The sequence below is a fragment of the Neophocaena asiaeorientalis genome, unplaced genomic scaffold (assembly GCF_003031525.2).
Source record: "Neophocaena asiaeorientalis asiaeorientalis breed wild unplaced genomic scaffold, Neophocaena_asiaeorientalis_V1.1 scaffold372, whole genome shotgun sequence".
Classification (NCBI taxonomy): Eukaryota; Metazoa; Chordata; class Mammalia; order Artiodactyla; family Phocoenidae; genus Neophocaena; species Neophocaena asiaeorientalis.
In genome coordinates this window covers 197,088-218,693 of record NW_020172447.1, presented here as the reverse complement: position 1 = coordinate 218,693, position 21,606 = coordinate 197,088, and the positions used below count along the sequence as shown (strand labels likewise).

Sequence of the window (21,606 nt, the reverse complement as noted above, 5' to 3'; positions counted from 1 at the left end):
ACTGTACTGTATATATAACTGAATCACTGTGCTGTACTCCTGAAAATAACAGGACGTTGTAAATCAACTGTACTTCAATTAAATAAATAAATAAGACATGCTAAAAGAGGGTATTCAAGTTGAACTAAATGGACAGTAACAACATGAAAACATATGAAAGTATAAAACAAATTGGTAAACATAATATAGCCTAATTCAGAATATTCTAATACTGTAATAGTGATGTGTAAACCACTTGTAATTCTAGTATGAAAGTGAAATTACAAAAGTATTAAAAATAACTATAGCTACAATAATTTGTTAATGGATACACAATCTAAAAAGTTATAAATTATGACATCAATAACATAAAATGTAGGGGTAGCAGTCGTTAAAATGTAGAGTTATTATATGTAGTCAATGTTACTTTGTTAGCTTTAAACAGACTGCTATAACTATATTATATGTAAACTTCATGATAAAAGACCCCAAAGCAATCTTGAGAAAGAAAATCAAAGTTGAAGACTTTATGATTTCAAAATATACTACAAAGCAATAGTAACCAAAAGAGTATAGTACTGGCATAAAAACAGACATATAGACAAATGAAACAGAATAATGAGCCCTGAAAAAGTACACACATTTATGATCAATTGACCTTTGATAAAGGTGTCAAGAATACACAATGGGAAAGTATAGTCTTTTCAGTACATGGTGTTGGGAAAAATGGATATCCACATGCAGAGAAATTGGATCCTTATCTCACACAATGTACAAAGATCAACTCAAAATGGATTAAAGACATAAATGTAATACTTATAGCTGTAAAACTACAAGAAGAAAATGTGGGGGGAAAGCTACTTGGCATTGTCTGGTCTGGGCAGTGATTTTTTTGGATATGACCCCCAAAGTATAGGCAACAAAAGCAGAATGGACAAATGTGATTTGTCCTGCACAGCAAGGGAAACAATCAAGAAAGTGAGGAGACAACCTACAGGATAGGAGAAGATATTTGCAAATCATATGTCTGATAAGGGGTTAATATTCCAAAATACATAAGGAACTCATACTACTCAATAATAAGAAAAGAAATAACCCAATTTTTAAAGGTCAAAGGACCTAAATAGACATTTCTCAGAACAAGACAAATAAATGTCCATCAGGTATATGGAAAGTTACTCAACATCACTGATCATCAGGGAAATGCAAATCAAAACTACAAGATATCATCTCACACCCATTATAGTTATTACAAAAAAATGACAAAAGATAAGTGTTGACAAGAATGTGGAGAAAAGGGAACCCTTGTACATTGTTGGTGGTAATGTAAATTAGTACAGCCATTATGGAAAGCTGTGTGTATGTTTCTCAAAAAATTAAAAATAAACTACCATATAGAGTTGTCAACTGCCGGGCTGAGTGTTCAAGGCATACTCAAACATTGATACAGAGCCCCTTTGCAAACACTGGGAGTCATATTGGTTCTTAGTGTTTTAAGGCAATCTCTGTCTAATCATTAGCTGACCACAAAACTAACTAAGCAGTGTCTTTAGTGGCCACACTCAACAAAGAATACAGATTTAACATAAATGGGTGAAAAAAGTCAGTAAACTAACAATAATAACTAAAATAAACAGCAACAACAACAAACCTTGGGGAGAAGAGATAATCTGAATTTCAGAGTTGCTATATTACTTAAACTGTCCAGTTTTCAATAAAAAATTATGAGATATCTAAAGAAACGAGAAAGCATGACCCATACACAGGAACAAAAACAAAAAGCAATCAAATAATTGCTACCACATAACCCAGCAACTCCACTCTTAAGTATGTACCCAAGAGGAATGAAAACACAGCTTCACAAAGACTTACATTTGAATATTTATAGCAGCTTTTTTCATATCAGCCAAAAACTGTGAGCAACCTAAATGTTCATCAACTGATGAATGAACAAACAAATTGTGGTATATGCATACAATGGAGTACTACTCAACAACACATAGGAATGAACTACTGATACATGTATCATCCCCATCCTCCAGGTATATCAGGTTCTTTCAGGACCTCAAGCATGCCCTCATAATCCAGGCCTTTGCACCTGCTATCTCCTTTGGTGGACACTCTCCCTCGGCACCTTCACATGGCTGGGTCATTCTTATGCTTCAGGTCTCAGATAAATGCCACCTCCTCCAAAAGGCCCTCCTCAACCACACCCAAAGTGGCTCTCCTTGGTTGTTTGCCTCTGTCTCTAGTTTGTTTCACTCATACCACTTATTAACAGTTCTTCATATTTTGTGATCTTGTTACTTCTTTTTGGTTGCCCACAGAATAAAAGTTACCAACTGTGTCAATGAAGAAATATAAACTACCATATGATCCAGTAATTCCACTTCTGGGAATATATCCAAAGGGAATGAAATTAGTATCTCGAAAAGATATCTGCACTCTCATGTTCATTGCAGCATTATTTACAATAGCTGCATATGGAAGTACCAAAGTGTTCATCAACAGATGAATGGATAAAGAAAATGTGAGAGATACATAGACACACACCCAGAAACACACACAGGTGCACACACACACACAAAATGGAATATTATTCAGCCTTAGGTACAAAAGAAGGAAAACTTGTAATTTGTGACAACATGGATGAACCTGAAGGACCTTATGCTAAGTGAGATGAGATAAGGGCAGAGAGATAAATGTTGCATGATTTCACTTATATGTGGAATCTAAAAAAGTCAAACTCATAGAAGCATAAAGTAGGATGGTGGCTGCCAGGGACTTAGGGGAGAGTGAAATGGGGAGGTGTTTGATCAAAGGGTACAAAGGTTCAGTTATTCAGGATGAATATGTTCTGGAGATATGATACAGCATTGTGACTGTAGTTAATAATACTATATTGTATACTTGAAGTTTGTGAAAAGAGTAGATCTTAAATATTCTTACCACACACAAAATTGGAAACTATATGAGGTGATGGATATGTTAATTAGATTGATTGTGGTACTCATTTTACAATGTATTCATATATTAAAACATCACATTGTATACCTTAAATATATACAATTTTTATTTGTCAATTATATCCCGATAAAGCTGGGGAGAAAATCAGCTCACATGGATTAAGTACCATGCTAGGTGGAATTAAGACAGTCCCTGGCCTCAAGGAGTTTATAGGCTAAATGGAGATAGATAGATGATAGATAGATAGATAGATAGATAGATAGATAGATAGATAGATACAGATAAACAAATAAATGCCATTAAGTTGAATAATTGCTTAGTATGGATTCTGCACCCATTTTAAATGGACCTCTCTCCTCATTACTCTGTTGAGACCTTTTTTGTCAAGATTACCAACAATCTCCATGTGCCACTACACTATTCTTATCATACTCAGCCTGTGAGAAGCATTTCATTTTAGTTACTCTTCCTTCTTGAAACACTTATTCACTTAGCTTTCAGGACACCAAACTCGCCTTCTACCTCACTAGACATTCCATTTCAGTCTCCTCTTGGTTTTCCTTCTCTTCTCAATTTCTACATGTTGGAAGGTCCCAGAGTTTTGTTTTGTTTTGTTCTGTTCTATTTTTCTCAGTCCACTTCTTTGTCTATATTTGTTTTCTGCATGATCTCATTCAGTCTCGTGGTTTTAAATATCTTTAAAATATGAGGATGATTTTCAAATTTATATATCAAGGAGTACTATCTCCCCTCTTCCCATCTCAGACTCCCTGTTCAACATCTCTCTTTAGATGACTCATGGACATTTCCAATTCAAAATGTACAAATACTCTTGATTTCCTATTCCTCCTCAATCTACTCTTACTCTGGTCTCCCTCATCTAAGTAATTGGCAGTACCAGTCACCCAATGGCTAAGGTCAAGAACTTTGGGATGATCCTTGATTACTCTCTTTCCCTTTTACCTTACACCTAATCCATCAGCAATTCCTCTTAGCTCTCCGTGCACATTGTATGTTGAACCTACTAATTCCTACTGCTACCTTCCTGGTAGAGCCACCATCATCTCTTATTTGGGTGGCTACAGGAGCTTCCAAACTCTTATCCTTGCTTTTCTTCTTGCCTGACTATAATTTGTTCTCCACAGCAGCCAGTAAGATGTGTATTCTTTTAAAAATGTAAATCAGATCATATCATTCCCTCTGGTCCAAATTTCCAGTGACTTCTCTCCATTTGTAGAAGAAAAGTTACATTTTATTCTGCATTATATGATCCTCACTTACCTTTCTGATCTCATTTCTGAACTTCACTGTCCCTCTGTACCCTCTGTTCTCTCTGCTCTAATCTCATTGGTTTTGCCGTTCCTTATACATGTCAAACTTACCCAAGGGCCTTTATATTTGCTGTTCTCTTGGTCCTAAACATTCTTCCTCCAGAACTTTGCAAACTTTACTCCTTCATTCAGATCTCAGCTAAATGACATCTCTTCATAGAGACCTTCTCTGAATACTCTATTTAAATAGATCTTTCTCCTTCTCCATTACTCTCTATCCTTTTACACTGCTTTATTTTATTCCTATCACTTGCTACTTTGTTCACATGTTTATTATCTGTCTTTCCCATTAGAATGTCAGATCCACTTTTATCACCAGCCTCTAGAACAATTCCTATATATCCCATGTGTTCATTAAATACTTGTAGAATAAATGGCTGGGTGTATAGAGAATAATGAAGGGAAAGAGATCACCCAGTTTAAGGGATCACCTCCTTAGGAGGTGATCTGGCATTTAGGAGAAAGTAGAAGGGAACACTGAATGCCTACTCTGTTGTTCCATACTCCCATTTTAATTGGATAAACTCATTTATTTGTCTATTTACAATCTCCCCAAATACACACCAGAAAATATAATCTCTATGCCAGCAGAAATTTTTCACGCTGTATCCCTAGTGCCAGCATAGTATCTAGCATATCATAAATCCTCAATAAATGTGTGTACTAAATGAATGAACTGGGTGATAGTAGACCTGAGATATAATTTCACCTTGGCCACTAGTTTACTGAATAACTTGGGCTAGTCACTTCCTTATTCTGGGTCTTAATTTGCCCCTCTGTGTGAGGAGTTCTTTGTGCCAGAAGATCACCAATGGGATCACCCACTCTAGACAATTTTCTAACTTTTTTTTAAACTGAGATATAATTCATATGAAATAAAATTCACCCTTTTCAAGTGTAGGTCAGTGGTTTTCAGTATATTCACAAGCTTGTGCAAACATCTAATTCCAGAACATCTTCTTCATGCTTTTTCTGCATCTATTGAGATGATCATATGGTTTTTCTCTTTCCATTTGTTAATATGGTGTATCACATTGATTGATTTGCATTTTTCGAAGAATCCTTGCCACATGCCCAATCTTGTTTCATCTATACCCCTACCGATTGCCCCAACTCAGACATCATGTCATTTCATCCATAAATGTTTCAGTATGTACTTGTAAAAGATAAGAACACTATTTTAACCAAAATCTCAATACCATCGTCATATATAAAAGAAAAGAACACTAAACAAAATAGTAATTCCTTAAGATCACTATCTAGTCAGTATTCAAATTCTCCTATTTTTACATTTTTTTTGAAAAAAACCAGGATCCAAATAAGACGCATATATTACAACTGGTTGACATATCTCTCAGGTCTCATTTAGCTGACCAGAACCTCTGTTCTTAACCACTACACTCTGATCTAGATTTTCTATTACCAAGGAAGGTGATAATTTCCTTAGAGCAGGAGTTCTCAATCGGGGGTTCATTAACAGCTTCAGGGGGTTCCATGAATCTCTTAAAATTAGTTTTCAAAATTTTACATGTATTTGTGTAGGTTAATTTTTCTAGGGAGAATATCCTTGGCTCTTATTAGAGACTCAAAGCTTTACTTAAGAAACAGGGCAACTGAAAAGCATATACTATTGTCACAGGAAATTGTAGACCACAAAAGCTAAGGGAAAGCCATAAAGTGGTGAGTTGAGGATGTCTTTATGAGGATGGAGAAAGAAGTTAAATTCTGTTAAGTGTATTACCTTGAAATTTAAGAGATCTTTATAAATTACTTTTGAGAGAAATAGAAATAGGGATTAAATGGTACCTTATTTAAAAGTAATATAATGTACAATTGATTGGGGTCTCTTAGGTCCCTTTTTAACATATCCCTTTAAATAAAGTATCTTGGCATATTGTGGTTTTGCTGAATTGTGGTCATGAAAATAATACTCAGATCTTAAATTGAATTCCCTGTTTTATGAGACTTGTGACTCCACATGAACTGGAATGGGTAGAGACTGATTTTGTGGGATATCATTGATTTGTTCCATGACAATAGCTCCTTTGAATAGGTGTATAACTTTGCAATATTATATATACAAAGGTTATCATTAATGTTTCCTCTTTGCACCATCTTTTCCTAGATGAAATCCAACACAGAACACCGAATGGTACTATCATCAGCAGTGTAGAACCATCCAAGATGCCACAACACCCCAAAATGCCTATGCCGAGAAGTGGGGAAGCAGATCATGGGAGGAAATCCCCAAGCCGGCCTGTTTCAGATGGCAAGTTGGAGTCCTGCCTCGAGGTGGATGTGGGGAAGTTGGTATCTAGGCTGCAGGATGGAGGGACAAAGGCCATACCAAAGGCCACCAATGGACCTGTGCCAGGCCATGGGCCCACTAAGACCTCCTCTTTCCATGTAAAGAGACCAGCTCCTCGGCCCCTGGCTCACCACAAGGAAGGTAAGTGCTTGGAAATCCCACGGGGAAGAGAAATTACCTCAACTATTTTTTTAAAATATTTCCCTAGAAATTGTTCACTTTAATAATTTCATTAAAATAACATAGAATTATGCATAGGATCTTACCAATTAAAAATATTCTCCATTGAATGGATTTTTGTTTTTCTCTTTCTGACTTACTTCACTCTGTATGACACTCTCTAGGTCCATCCACGTCTCTACAAATGACCCAATTTCGTCCCTATTTGTGGCTGAGTAATATTCCATTGTATATATGGACCAAATCTTCTTTATCTATTCGTCAGTCAGTAGGCATTTAGGTTGCTTCCATGACCTGGCTATTGTAAACAGTGATGCAATGAACATTGGGGTGCATGTGTCTTTCTGAATTATGGTTTTCTCTGGGTATATGCCCAGTAGTGGGATTGCTGGGTCATATGGTAGTTCTATTTTTAGTTTTTAAACAAACCTCCATACTGTTCTCCATAGTGGCTGTACCAATTTACTTTCCCACCAACAGTGCAAGAGGGTTCCCTTTTCTCCACACCCTCTCCAGCATTTGTTGTTTGTAGATTTTTTGATGATGCCCATTCTAACCAGTGAGAGGTGATACCTCCTTGTAGTTTTGATTTGCATTTCTCTAATAATTAGTGATGTTGAGCAGCTTTTCATGTGCCTCTTGGTCATCTGTATGTCTTCTTTGGAGAAATGTCTATTTAGATCTTCTGCCTGTTTTTTGATTGGGTTGTTTGTTTTTTTAATACTGAGCTGCAGGAGCTGTTTACATGTTTTGGAGATTAATCCTTTGTTCGTTGATTCATTTGCAAATATTTTCTTCCATTCTGAGGATTGTCTTTTCCTCTTGTTTATGGCTTCCTTTGCTGTGCAAAAGCTTTTAAGTTTCATTAGGTCCCATTTCTTTATTTTTGCTTTTATGTCCATTACTCTAGGAGGTGGGTCAAAAAAGAAATTGCTGTGATGTATGTCAAAGAGTTCTTTACGTAGTTCTTCCTATGTTTTCCTCTAAGAGTCTTACAGTGTCCAGTTTTACATTTAGGTATTTAATCCATTTTATTTTTCTGTATGGTGTTAGGGAGTTTTCTAATTCATTCTTTTACATTTAGCTGTCCAGTTTTCCCAGTACCACTTTACTGAAGAGACTGCCTTTTCTCCATTGTATATCCTTGCCTCTTTTGTCATAGATTAGTTGACTATAAGTGCATGGGTTTATCTCTGGGCTTTCTATTCTGTTCCTTTTATCTATATTTCTGCTTTTGTGCCAATACCATATTGTCTTGATTACCGTAGCTTTGTAGTATAGTCTGAAGTCAGTCTCATTCCTCCAGCTCCATTTTTTTCCCCTAAATATTGCTTTGGTTATTCGGGGTTTTTTGTGTCTCCATACAAATTTAAAAAATTTTTGTTCTAGTTCTGTAAAAAATGCCATTGGTAGTTTGATAGGGATTGCATTGAATCTGTAGATTGCTTTGTGTAGTATAGTCACTTTCATAATATTGATTCTTCCAATCCAAGCACATGGTATATCTCTCCATCTGTTTGTGTCATCTTTGATTCCTTTCATCAATGTCTTATAGTTTTCTGAGTACAGGTCTTTTACCTCCTTAGGCAAGTTTATTCCTAAGTATTTTATTATTTTTGTTGCAATGGTGAATGGGAGTGTTTCCTTAATTTCTCTCTCTGATGTTTCATTATTAGTGTATAGGAATGCAAGAGATTTCTTTCCCTTAATTTTGTATCCTGCAACTTTACCAAATTTACTGATGAGCTCTAGTAGATTTCTGGTGGTATCTTTAGATTATCAATGTATATTACCATGTCATCTGCAAACAGTGACAGTTTTACTTCTTCTTTTCCAATTTGTATTCCTTTTATTTCTTTTTCTTCTCTGATTGCCATGGCTATGACTTCCAAAACTATGTTGAATAATAGTGGCAAGAGTAAACATCCTTGTATTGTTCCTGACCTTAGCAGAAATGCTTTCAGTTTTTCACCATTGAGAATGGTGTTTGCTGTGGGTTTGTTGTACATGGCTTTATTATGCTGAGGTAGGTTCCCTCTATGCCCACTCTCTGGTGAGTATTTTATCATAAATAGGTGTTGAATTTTGTCAAAAGTTCTTTCAGTATCTATTGAAATGATCATATGGTTTTTATTCTTCAATTTAGTAATGTGGTGTTTCACATTGATTTATTTGCATATATTGAAGAATCCTTGCATCCCTGGGATAAATCCCACTTGATCATGGTGTATGATCCTTTTAATGTGTTACTGAATTCTGTTTGCTAGTATTTTGTGAAGGATTTTGGCATCTATCTTCATCAGTTTTTTTGTAGCATCTTTGGTTTTGGTATCAGGGTGATGGTGGCCTTGTAGAATGAGTTCGGGTGTGTTCCTTCCTCTGCAAGTTTTTGGAAGAATTTGAAAAGGATGTGTATTAGCTCTTCTCTAAATGTTTGTTAGAATTCACCTGTGAAGCCATCTGGTCCTTAACTTTTGTGTGTTGGAAGATTTTTAATCACAGTTTCAATTTCATTACTTGTGTTTTATCTGTTCACAGTTTCTATTTATTCTTGGTTCAGACTTGGAAGGTTATACTTTCTAAGAATTGGTCCATTTCTTCCAGGTTGTCCATTTTATTGGCATACAGTTGCTTGTAGTAGTCTCTCTTATGATGCTTTGTATTTCTATGGTGTCCGTTCTAACTTCTCCTGTTTCATTTCTAAGTTTATTGATTTGAGTCCTCTCCCTCTTTTTCTTGATGAGTCTGGCTAAAGGTTAATCAATTTTGTTTATCTTCTCAAAGAACCAGCTTTTAGTTTTATTGATTTTTGTTATTGTTTTCTTTGTTTCTATTTCATATATTTCTGCTCTGATGTTTATTATTTCTTTCCTTCTACTATCTTTGGTTCTTTTTTGTTCTTCTTGCTCTAGTTACTTTAGGTGTAAGGTTAGATTGTTTATTTGAGCGTTTTCTTGTTTCTTGAGGTAGGATTGTATTGCTATAAACTTCCCTCTTAGAACTGCTTTTGCTGCATCCATATGTTTTGGATCATCGTGTTTTTATTGTCATTTGTCTCTAGGCATTTTTTGATTTCCTCTTTGATTTCTCCAGTGATCTCTTGGATATTTAGTAATGTATTGTTTAGCTTCCATGTGTGTGGGGTTTTTTTACGTCTTTTCCCCCTGTAATTTATTTCTAATCTCATAGCCTTGTGGTCGGAAAAGATGCTTGATAAGATTTCAATTTTCTTAAATTTACCAAGGCTTGATTTGTGACCAAAGATGTGATCTATCCTGGAGAATGTTCCATGTGCACTTGAGAAGAAAGTGTAATCTGCTGTTTTCAGATGGAATGTCCTATAAATATCAGTTATATCTATCTGGTCTATTTTGCCATTTAAAGCTTGTGTTTCCTTATTAATTTTCTTTCTGGTTGATCTGTCCATTGGTGTAAGTGAGGTGTTAAATTCCCCCACTAGTATTGTGTTACTGTTAATTTCCTCTTTTATAGCTGTTAGCATTTGCCTTATGTATTGACGTCCTGCTATATTGGGTGTGTATATATTTATAATTGTTATCTCTTCTTCTTGGACTGATCCCCTGATCATTATGTAGTGTCCTTCCATGTCTCTTGTAACATTCTTTATTTTAGTCTATTTTTTTCTGATATGAGTATTGGTACTCCAGCTTTCTTTTGATTTCCATTTTCATGGAATATCTTTTTCCATCCCCTCACTTTCAGTCTATATGTGTCCCTAGGTCTGATGTGGGTCTCTTGTAGACATCATATATATGGGTCTTGTTTTTGTATCCATTCAGCGAGCCTGTGTCTTTTGGTTGGAGCATTTAATCCATTCATATTTAAGGTAATTATTGATATGTATGCTCCTATTACCATTTTCTTAATTGTTTTGTGTTTGTTTTTGTAGGTTCTTTTCTTCTTTTGTGTTTCCCACTTAGAGAAGTTCTTTTAGCATTTGTTGTAGAGCTGGTTTGGTGTGCTAAATTCTCTTAGCTTTTGCTTTTCTTTAAAGCTTTTGATTTCCCTGTCGAATCTGAATGGGATCCTTGCCAGGTAGAATATTCTTGATTGTAGGTTCTCCCCTTTCATCACTTTAAGTATATCATGCCACTTACTTCTGGCTTGTAGAGTTTCTGTTAAGAAATCAGCTGTTAACCTTATGCAAGTTCCCTTGTATGTTATTTGTCATTTTTCCCTTGTTGCTTTTAATAATTTTTCTTTGTCTTTATTTTTTGTCAATTTGATTACTGTGTGTCTCTGGGGTGTTTCTCCTTGGGTTTATCCTGTATGGGACTCTCTGCACTTCCTGGACTTGGGTAACTATTTCTTTTCCCATGTTAGGGAAGTTTTCAACTATAATCTCTTCAAATATTTTCTTAGTTCCTTTCACTACTTCTTCTCCTTCTGGCACCCATGTAATGCAAATGTTGTTGTGTTTATGGTTGTCCCAGAGGTCTCTTAAGTTGTCTTCATTTCTTTTCATTCTTTTTTCTTTATTCTGTTTTCTATGTATAAAATGACATCATCTGCAAATAGTGACAGTTTTACTTCTTCCTTTCCAATATAGATGCATTTTATTTCTTCTTATTGCCTAATTGCTCTGGCTAGGACTTCCAATTCTATGTTTAATAAGAGTGGTGAGAGTGGGCATCCTTGTCTTGTTCCTGATCTTAGAGGGATAGCTTTCAGTTTTTCACCATTGAGTATGATGTTACCTGTGAATTTGTAATATATGGCCTTTACTATGTTGAGGTACTTCCTTCTATACCCATTTTATTGAGAATTTTTATCATATGTGGATATTGAATCTTGCCAAATGCTTTTTCTACATCTATTGAGATGATACATTTTTTAGTTTTCATTTTGTTAATGTGTGGTTTATACATTGATTGATTTGTACATATTGAACCATCCTTGCATCCCTGGAGTAAATCTTACTTGATCACAATGTATGATCCTTTTAATGTATTGTATTGGATGTACTAATATTTTGTTGAGGATTTTTTCATCCATGTTCATCAGAGATATTGGCCTGTAACTCTGTGTGTGTGTGTGTGTGTGTGTGTGTGTGTGTGTGTGTGTTGTCCTTGTCTGGTTTTGGTATCAGGGTAATGTTGGCCTTGTGAAATCAGTTAGGAAGTTTTTCCTCCTCTTTAAGTTTTTAGAAAAGTTTGAGAAGGATAGGTATTAAATCTTCTTTGAATGTTTGGTAGAATTCACCTGCAAAGCCGTATCGTCCTGGACTTTTGTTTGGTAGAGGTTTTTGTTTACTGTTTTAACTTCTTTATTAGTGATCGGTCTATTCAGATTTTCTTTCTTCATGACTTAGTCTTGGAAGGTTGGGATTCAAGAATTTGTCCATTTCTTCTAGGTTGGCTGATTTGTTGGCATATAGCTATTCATAACATTTTTTTATAATTATTTGTATTTCTGTGGTATCTGTTATTATGTCTGTTCTTTCATTTCTGATTTTACTTATCAGAGACTTTTTTCTTAGTGTCTAGCTAAAGGTTTGTTAATTTTGTTTATCTTTTCAAAGAAACAGCTCTTAGTTTCATTGATCTTTTGTATTGTCTTTTTGGTCTCTATTTCATTTATTTCCACTCTGATCTTTATTATTTCCTTTCTTGTACTGACTTTGAGCTTCATTTTTTTCCTTTTTTTTCTAGTTCATTTAGGTGTAAGGTTAGATTGTTTCTTTCAGATGTGTTTCTTGTTTCTTGAGGTAGGCCTGTGTTGCTATAAACTTCCCTCTTAGTACCACTTTTGTTGCATTCCATAAATTTAAGTATGTCGTATTTTCATTTTCATTTGTCTTCAGGTAATTTTCGATTTCTCCTTTGATTTCTTTGTTGTCCCAATAGTTTTTCAGTAGTATGTTGTTCATTCTCCATGTATTTGTAATTCTTGTAGATTCTTGTAGTTGATTCTTGTAGTTTCATTCCATTGTGATTGGAAAAGTTGCCTGATATTATTTCAATCTTCTTAAATTTATTGAGACTTGTTTTGTGTCCCAACATATGGTCTATCCTTGAGAATGTTCCATGTGCACTTGAGGAGAATATGTATTTTGCTACTTTTGGGTGGAATGCTCTGTACAAATCTATCAAATCCATCTGGTCTAATGTTTCATTTAAGACTGCTATTTCCTTGTTGACTTTCTGTATGGATGATCTATCCATTGATGTAAGTTGGGTGTTAAAGTCCCCTACTATTATTGTGTTGCTATCAATTTCTTCCTTTAAGTCTGTTAATAATTGCCTTATATATTTTGGTGCTTCTACATTAGGTGCATTATATTTACCATTTATTAAGTATCTGCTATGTCCCTGGCACTGTACTAGGTACTAGCATAATATTTCTTATCCTCACAAACTTATTGTGAAGAATATATATATTTTTTCTACTAGAAAACTGAGGCTCCCAAAGGTGTTAATTGCCAAAGGTTCATAGTGAGTAACTGGCAGATCTGGGATCTAAGTCTTAGCAAGTCTGGCAGGCATCAAAGTCTGTGTTCTTTCCAGTAAGGCAGAACTATCACTTTACCTTCCTATAAGAAGCTTTGAACCTGTGAACTATTGTTTTCTCATTCTTACTTTCCAGTATAGTAGAAATAGGGACAAGAGGGCACAACTGCAGCAAAACTATGGGCTTTTTAAGTTACAAATTCAAAATGTGGCTGACTTCTGCAAATTTAATTGGCTACTAGATGGGGAGACTCATGTTGGGAGGTTGTGACTAATCTAGAGGGGACTAGGGGGAATATAATTCTATGAAAAAAGAGACTTTGATATCACAAAGGCTTAGATCCATATCCTGACTCTTTTATTTTCTAGCTAGATAGCCTTTTAAAAATGTGCCTTATGTTTTATATCATGTCCTGTTCCAAAAAAGATTTAAGGCATTTCACAATATAGAAAAATATAAGAACTTAAAAATAGTAAGAATAATTGCTGTGTAACTGGCCCCTTTCTAGGTGTTGAAGACATAAGAGTGAATAAGACATACAGGGTCCCTACTGTCTTTAAGCTTTTATAAGGACTTAGCAAGCCTAAGCCTTAATTTGTTGAAAAAAAGTCAAAAGAAAAATATGACATGACACGAAAATTATATGAAATTCAATTTTCCATGTCCATAAACAGAAACATGTTCCTTCGTTTACATGTTGTCTGGAGCTGCTTTCATGATGTGGGTTGTTGCATATAACAACCTCAATATGGGTTGATGGCATTGTCTCAGAGCACAATTCAGTAAAAGCTATTCTATGGGACTCTGAAAAGATTTCTACTAAGTAACTGACTATGAATTCTCTAGCTTGACACTGATGCATCTGTATGATTACAGTTTAGTTATTTAACCTCTTTGTACCTTGGTTTCCTTATCTGTAAATGGGAGAAACAGTTAATCCCTCAGAATTATTGCTAAGGTTAAAAGGAATAACAAATAAAGTATCTGCTATATAATCAATATGCAGAATATGTTATTAATTCCTTCCACTTTTCCTCCCCTTCATAAGATTTGCCTCTTCTCGTAAGTAACAAGTTAAGCCAGACTTCTATGTACACAACTGCTTCAATTTATAAGTCATATGTTGACCTTCACATCAATCTGGTAGATAACTGGATAACTCAACTTATATTCATCACAGTAAAGTTTGTCTTGCCTGTCACCAAGCCTTGGGGTCAGTCAGATCTTATCAGCTCAGCCCACACAGTAACTTAGCCCTCCCTATCAGTTCTGCTTTCACCATCTTCTGCTGCAAAGTTAAATCCCAACGACATTCCACTCTTCCCCTTCCTCCTTAGTCCTGCCTCAGGCTGCTGGCGGCAGCTGCTCTGATCTAATGGTTTCAGTTAATGCGAGTACTCATTTGACTGTCCAGTATCAGCCAGACTATCTAAATCTGGGCCACAGCACTCCCTGGCATTGCTTTCTGCCTTAAATCAGTTAGCAACAGGCCAGTGTGATGCAGGTTTTCTCAAAGACCCATGCCTCCAGCCTTGGCTACAGGAAGTAGAACTGAGGTAGTACTCCTGCCCTTGGTGAAGAATTAGCCAAACCTCTGGTGTAGTTGCCTCTTGGAACTTTCCCTACTCCCACCTCCTCACATCTTATTCCCTCCCTTCCTCCCCATTTTGGCTGTCACTCCAGTGACAGATATCGGGCATCAGAACAAATATCAACTAAACAAAAACTGCAAAAAACTCTGATCCCAACCTATAACTAATAGTTGTTAGCCACAGGTTCTATCCCACAGCCTGAAATGGCAATGTCACAGGGAGAGAGCTGTCACCTTAGCTGACCCACTCTGCATCTTGTTGTTGTCACTTCAATTCAGCTCCTTCTTCAGAGCTTTGCCTGCCATCCTGAGGGTCAATGCATAGGTCTCTTTGCTTTAGTGATACAACTGTGCCACTGTCCTATCCACCATCTTCACTCCTTGCATTGATCCAACATTTGAATGGACTGGATGTGCTCCACATATTTTTTAGTAATTAAAGATAGCAAAAACAAGGTGCATGTTAAATTGCTTTGTTCCATGACACTCAACTTGATAATGTAACCAATATTGTTTGCTGATGTAATTTTGTCAAGGGCCCTTTTCTGTTCCACATGTGGAACTGGACATGTCTCTTCATCTATTGCATCTAATCATTCTGATAGGCCTTTGAGATAAGTTTTATTTTCCCAATTTCACAGATGGAGAAACTGAGGCTCAGAGAAGTGAAACAGCTTGCCCAGAGTCACCCACATTGTAAGATGTGGAGATGGGGATTGAACCTTGGCTCCCTGGGTATCACATTCTTATTTCTTAAGTGGCTTCAGCTACCTTCCCCTTTCTGTTTTCTAAGAAGCATTCACTTTTGGAGGAACAAAATTATACAAGCCAAATTTCCTGCCTTCCTTTGATGTTGCTGCCTCTTACCAGGCCTGGCTTTGGAAAGGGCATTTTGTAGCTTCTACAAAGGGACTTAGGACTTTCCTTTGGGGAACGGAGAGGAAGGACATCTACTTACATGTATTTGTTCATTTATTCAGGCACAGTGCTGTGCAATTAGAGAGACAAAGATGAATGGCCATGTTCCCTGCCCTCCAAAGGTTCATGGCGAGGCTGGCATGTAAGCAACTAGTCCCAGTCCAGTGTCATCCATGTTCTAGTGGGAGTTAGAATACATTCCAGTAGGAGCATGGGGTAAAGAGCCCTTCACTGTGCCAGAGGTTCTGAGATAAAAATGGAGAATACATCCACACTGAGACCCTATGACATATGGGCTTAGGAGCCTCTGTCTTGACTGGAGAGAGAAGACTGCATTCTGGTAGCATGCTTTTGGGCTTGGGGAAAGGGTGCTTGTAAGGCCCTGCTCAGCCACAGGGCCATCAATTCTCCACTGGGGTGACTAATGCTATGAGTAGCATTTGCATCTGCTCTAAAAGTATTAGGCACAGACTTGCTCTTGCAGTAATGAGCTTTGTGGCCATTATCCACATTTTCTTGTTTGGACTCATTATGCTTTTAATAATGTACTGTGTTTAGTTTTCATTCTCTGGCTTTCCTGGAGCCTAACTCCAAGTTGATTCACAGGGGTCAGAGGCTTTAAGGTGATCATGGGGGAATGTCGTAGAAAGAGATAGATGATTCTAGAAGTTTGAGGGAATCTACAAGTCAAAACAGCCTCCCTTTACTCTGTACTCTCGGGTAAGGTATAGATGGATGTAAAAAAAGGTGGAAGAAATTGGCTTAAGGTTGAATATTGATGTTTATCAAGTCCTAAGAAATCTATAAATGCTAAAATTCTTTAGTTATGGTCATTTGATAGAGAATGGGGAGGGAGAGGATAGGTTGGGCTGGAGAGGGAGGTCCAAAGAGTCAAGTTGTGGACCGAGGTTAAAAATAAATTAAAAGGAAGTACAATTTGGTAAAAATACCAATAAGCTCAAAAGGCTTAGTGGAGTCTCAGATATGACTTAGGCTCCAGAGTCACTGAGATGTGAGTTTGAATCCTGGCTCTGCCTCATCCTAGCTGTGGGACCTTGGGCAAGTCACAACCTCTCTGAGCCTTAGATTTCTAATTTGTAAAATGAAGATATTTGTGCCTATAGGATTGCTGTAATGATGAAATGAGATACCAATGTACTTGGCACATAATGAGTACTAAGTAAAAGGTAGCAGTTGTTTTGCTTTTACAGGAGGCTAATTACTAACTACACAATCTTAATTAGGTGAACTTCACTTCTCTGAGCCAGTTTTCTCAACTGTAAGTGGGGACAATGCCTATATTGCAGGTAAGGTTTTTGTGGGGATTAAGTAAGATTAGGTATACAAAACATCTAGTAATATAAAAGAAGTTCAAAAAATGATAGTGGTAGTGGTTGGGTAACAACCTCTCAGGAAATGGCAGGCATGGAAGATGGTAGATATTTACTCTTCTATATTCTAGAGCCTATGAGAAGCCTCAAGCTTCAAATGTAGGTGTCATAAAAGAGCTCAGAACTACTCTTTCCACCCTCAACCTATCTCTGACCATTCCAAACACTCAGAAATAGGAGGACTGTTGATAAGGGGAAGGGGCAAGGAAGGATTCTTAGCCATCCCTCAAAGTCCAGCTAAAGTCCTATTACCTCCATGAAGCCTTTTGACAATTCTGCCCGAGGGAACTCTCCCTTACCTCACTTCTTTTGGCACCCAACTTTGACCCTTTAATTGTGGATGCTGAGTTACTGTATTCATGCTTATTTCCCATGAGTATGACTTCATTCTCCAACTCAGATTTAAGCCCCTGGATGGCAAAGTCAATGTCAAATCATTTGTCTGCATCTGTTGTGAGAGCATAAGGCCAGGCACAAAAGCCCTCAAGGAACACTCAGTCTATTGAACACCTTTCAATTTAGATTTTAGAATAACCCTGAAATTTGGGTATATCATGTTTGTGTTTGTCACAGATGGCACAAATGGGGACTTCAAAAGGGAAAGCTTTTTCCGTTGTCCTTCTAATGGACTGAACTGCGTTTTTCTTTTCTCAATGAGTATTGAATACCAGTTACATGCAAAGCAATTTACTTGGGCCCCTGGTGCATGCAGAAAGGAATCCCACTTAGATCTAGCTCTCAGGTTGCTCCATTTTAATAGGGGAGATAGAGCCACCAAAACAAAGAGCCCTGATTCAAAGTACAAGGTGGTTGGTGCTGTAAGAGTAAGAGAAAGGAACTTGGAGCATATTAGGCTTCTAAGAGATGTGGCACTTAAGCTGAATCTTAATAGATGATGCAAATTTGGGCATATTAGAAGGGGTAAAGGGCATCTAGGAAAGAAATGATTAATTGTAAGGATGTGTACGTGGAACAAGAAATAATACTGTTTCTGTGGACTATGGGATAGGTAAAGAGGAAGGGTGGAAAGTTAGACCAGAAACATCAGTTGAGGCCAGGTGGAAGAAGGTAGTGAATTCCAGGTTAAAAAATGTTTGAGTTTATTCTGCAGGCAACAGGGAGCTGTGAAATCTAAATCTAGTATCTATCTATCTTTCTATCTGAAGATTTTTTTCAAGCTGGTTAGGTACATGATCAGAACTGACTTCTAGAGTATTCCACTGTAGCATATAAAAGTCAGCGGGGAGAGATATAGGCCTATAGACTTATATCATGGACCTACTGATCTGGAAAATAGTCCAAGTTCACATTGTACAGGTAGGGAAGTGATCTGCTCAAGCTCACACAGCAAGTTAGTTTTAGTATTAAGACTGGAATCTAGGTCTTTTGACTCCCAGTTATTATTACTCTTCCATCCCTGCCTCCTCAGTTTGACACTGTGGCTACACTGTCGCAAATTAGAGGCAGGAGAGAACAACATTGGGGTCTTTCAAACAAGAAAGCCCATTGCTACTACTTCAAAGTTTGACTTAAAATGAATCATCAATTTGCAGCACCCAATAAAGAGCCTAGGAGGATGCAAGGCTGATGACATTTGTTTTCTGAGGCCTTGGGTTGATGTCTATTTGGATGTGGCTGCAACTGGGAAATGAATGGGTTTCATATTTCAGGGGGAGTCATCTGGTTCTCTCACCAAAGGAAACAGTAGCCTTAGGGTGGACACAGCTTCAGGTAGAAATGTTTTCTGGCTCTGACTGTAGCATATGCTTCCTATCCAATACCTCCTCCAGTGACCAGTAGAAATGGAACAGCATTGTCAGCTGTTATAATCCGATCTGCAGTGAGCAAGCAGCATCATGTGGCCTAGTGGTTCTCAACTCTGGCTATACATAGCATCACCTGGGGAGCTTTTAAAAATACCCATACCAAGGTGCTACCCCAATCAATTAAACTAGGCTCTCTGGGGATGGGTCCCCAGTACTGTATAATTTCAATGTTCCCAATGTATAGCCAAGGTTGAAAATCACTGGTACTTCTGACCACTTGGGCTTTGGAAAGCAGATGGACCTGAATCTATTGCCAATTAACTATGGGGTTATACTTCTCATCTCTGTGTTTCTGTTTCCTCAACTGTAGAATAGGCATAATGCTTCTTGTCTTTCAGGGTTAGGGCCAATGTTAAATGAGAATATATGCATAAAGTACTGAGTATATTATCATAGTACCTGGAACAGAGCAGGTGTTCAATAAAAAAGGTAGCTAAAGTTTTTTACCAGTTATTTTATTACCATTACCATTATTATTGTCATTTATAACTTTTTATATTACTACTAATAACAACAAAACAGCAGACACTGGGAAGAAAAGTGGATGCAGAAACAGGAGATATGAGTTTTAGTCCTCACTCTACCACTTACGTAACTATATGATTGCGGGTGAGTGAGTTCACCTTTCCGAACCTTAGTTTCCTTCTCTATAAAATGGCAAAGATAAGACCCATCTGCTATTCTTTCCTCCCAAGCTTATTGTGAACATCAAATAGTTAATTGGGAGAGTGCTTTGAATATTATAATGTGTTAGAAAAATTGGATTATTATTATTATTTTGGTCACTCTTTAGCTGCAATTCTGTGTAACCGACCAGGTGCTAAGGGGAATGGCATGTCCAGAAATGTAAGATACAGCCTAGTGTGTAAATGAATAGTACTTGCTTCATACCTCCATTAGAACACCAATCACACTGTATTATCATTATCTTTTTTCATATCTGTCTGCCTCACCAGAATGACTAGCTGGAGGAATTAAAAAACCCCATGGAGCAATATATAAGTACTTCATGAGTGCTTACATGGATGGAAATTACCAATGCCAGCTCAAGTGTTCAGAGGATTGAGATTTGAGCTGACTGTTTAGGGGTAGTTACAGTACAGATAAGACATGAGAACAGGGACATATATCAGGAAAGAAGCAAAACAGAGTCTAACACTTACTTATCCCAGCTACATGCTAGGTATTCTCTAAAAGCCATCTAATTTAGTCCTTACAACCAGCTTGTGAGGACGGGTTATTATATCCATTTCCCAGATGAATACCTTGATAGTCAAAGAGTTGAAATAACTGCACAGGGTCCCACAGTTTGGAAGTCGCAGAATAAGGCCTGAAAGCAGGGTCTGCCCAACTCCAGACTTACTTTCCACACTGTACCATACTGTCTCATCTAGAAGAGTCAAGGGCTTGCTGCTTTGATAGGGCCAGTGAGGAGACCAGTTTAACAAAAGTAGAGCTGGTATTTAAAGTCTAGCACTAGTACCTGGTTTAATAATTTGGGACCAGCTCATAGAGGACCTTGAATTTATGTTAAGGAGTTTGAACTTATCCTGTACATTTTATAGTCACTGAGAAAATCTTTAAGGAGAAGAAATACAGTGTGGAAATACTTAAGGTAAATCTTACAACAGTATTATATGGATTAAAGTTAATATTTTTTACATTTACCTTAAAAAGTTTTGTAGAAGAAAACAATGAATACCAAGGTTTACTGACAAAAATTGAATGAATATCAAGATCTACTAACACCCTTGCATAGTTGCAAACGTGTCTATTTCCAGATGTTGTTCATCAGGCCATGAACATTTTTTGTGGACTTTTTTTCGCTTAATATTATTTTATATGAATCCATTTTTTGACCTAGCCTAAATCCTTGTCATTTCATGCATAATATATATTGGTTAAATACTTGTAAGAATTGAATTGTTTGTTTATCAGCCTTTGTGGTTGGGTCTGAATTTTTGCTGTTAAGAAGCATGTTTAGGGCTTCTACCGCAAAAAAAAAAAAAAAAAAAAAAAAGGAGCATGTTTATGTGCTACTTGTTTTCCTTATTTTTTTTCTTTAGAGTTAATTTCTTTGGGCCTGTTCCCCAAAGTGGATCAACTGGATCAATGAGTATGAACTGTCTCACATATATTATTTTGCATTTCATTCACATTGTTCCAGAATTCTTTTTGTTTTGTTTTGTTTTGTTTTTGTTGTTTTTTTATACTGCAGGTTCTTCTTAGTCATCAATTTTATACACATCAGTATATACATGTCAATCCCAATCGCCCAATTCAGCACACCACCATCCCCACCCCACCGCAGTTTTCCCCACTTGGTGTCCATACGTCTGTTCTCTACATTTGTGTCTCAACTTCTGCCCTGCAAACCGGCTCATCTGTACAACTTTTCTAGGTTCCACATACATGTGTTAATATACGATATTTGTTTTTCTCTTTCTGACTTACTTCACTCTGTATGACACTCTCTAGATCCGTCCACGTCTCAACAAATGATTCAAATTCGTTCCTTTTTATGGCTGAGTAATATTCCATTGTATATATGTACCACATCTTCTTTATCCATTCGTCTGTTGATGGGCATTTAGGTTGCTTCCATGACCTGGCTATTGTAAATAGTGCTGCAATGAACATTGGG

The 21,606-nt window shown here is 36.9% G+C and overlaps 1 protein-coding gene across 1 annotated transcript in view; it reads left to right on the top strand.

The window, feature by feature from the left end:
* The window catches only part of OPHN1 (oligophrenin 1), a 450,814-nt gene that overhangs the window by 419,473 nt on the left and 9,735 nt on the right, over positions 1–21,606 (top strand). The window contains exon 20 of the mRNA XM_024737336.1: positions 6,403–6,726. Within this exon, the coding sequence (XP_024593104.1) occupies positions 6,403–6,726 (324 nt within the window). The remainder of the gene's footprint in view (positions 1–6,402; positions 6,727–21,606) is intronic.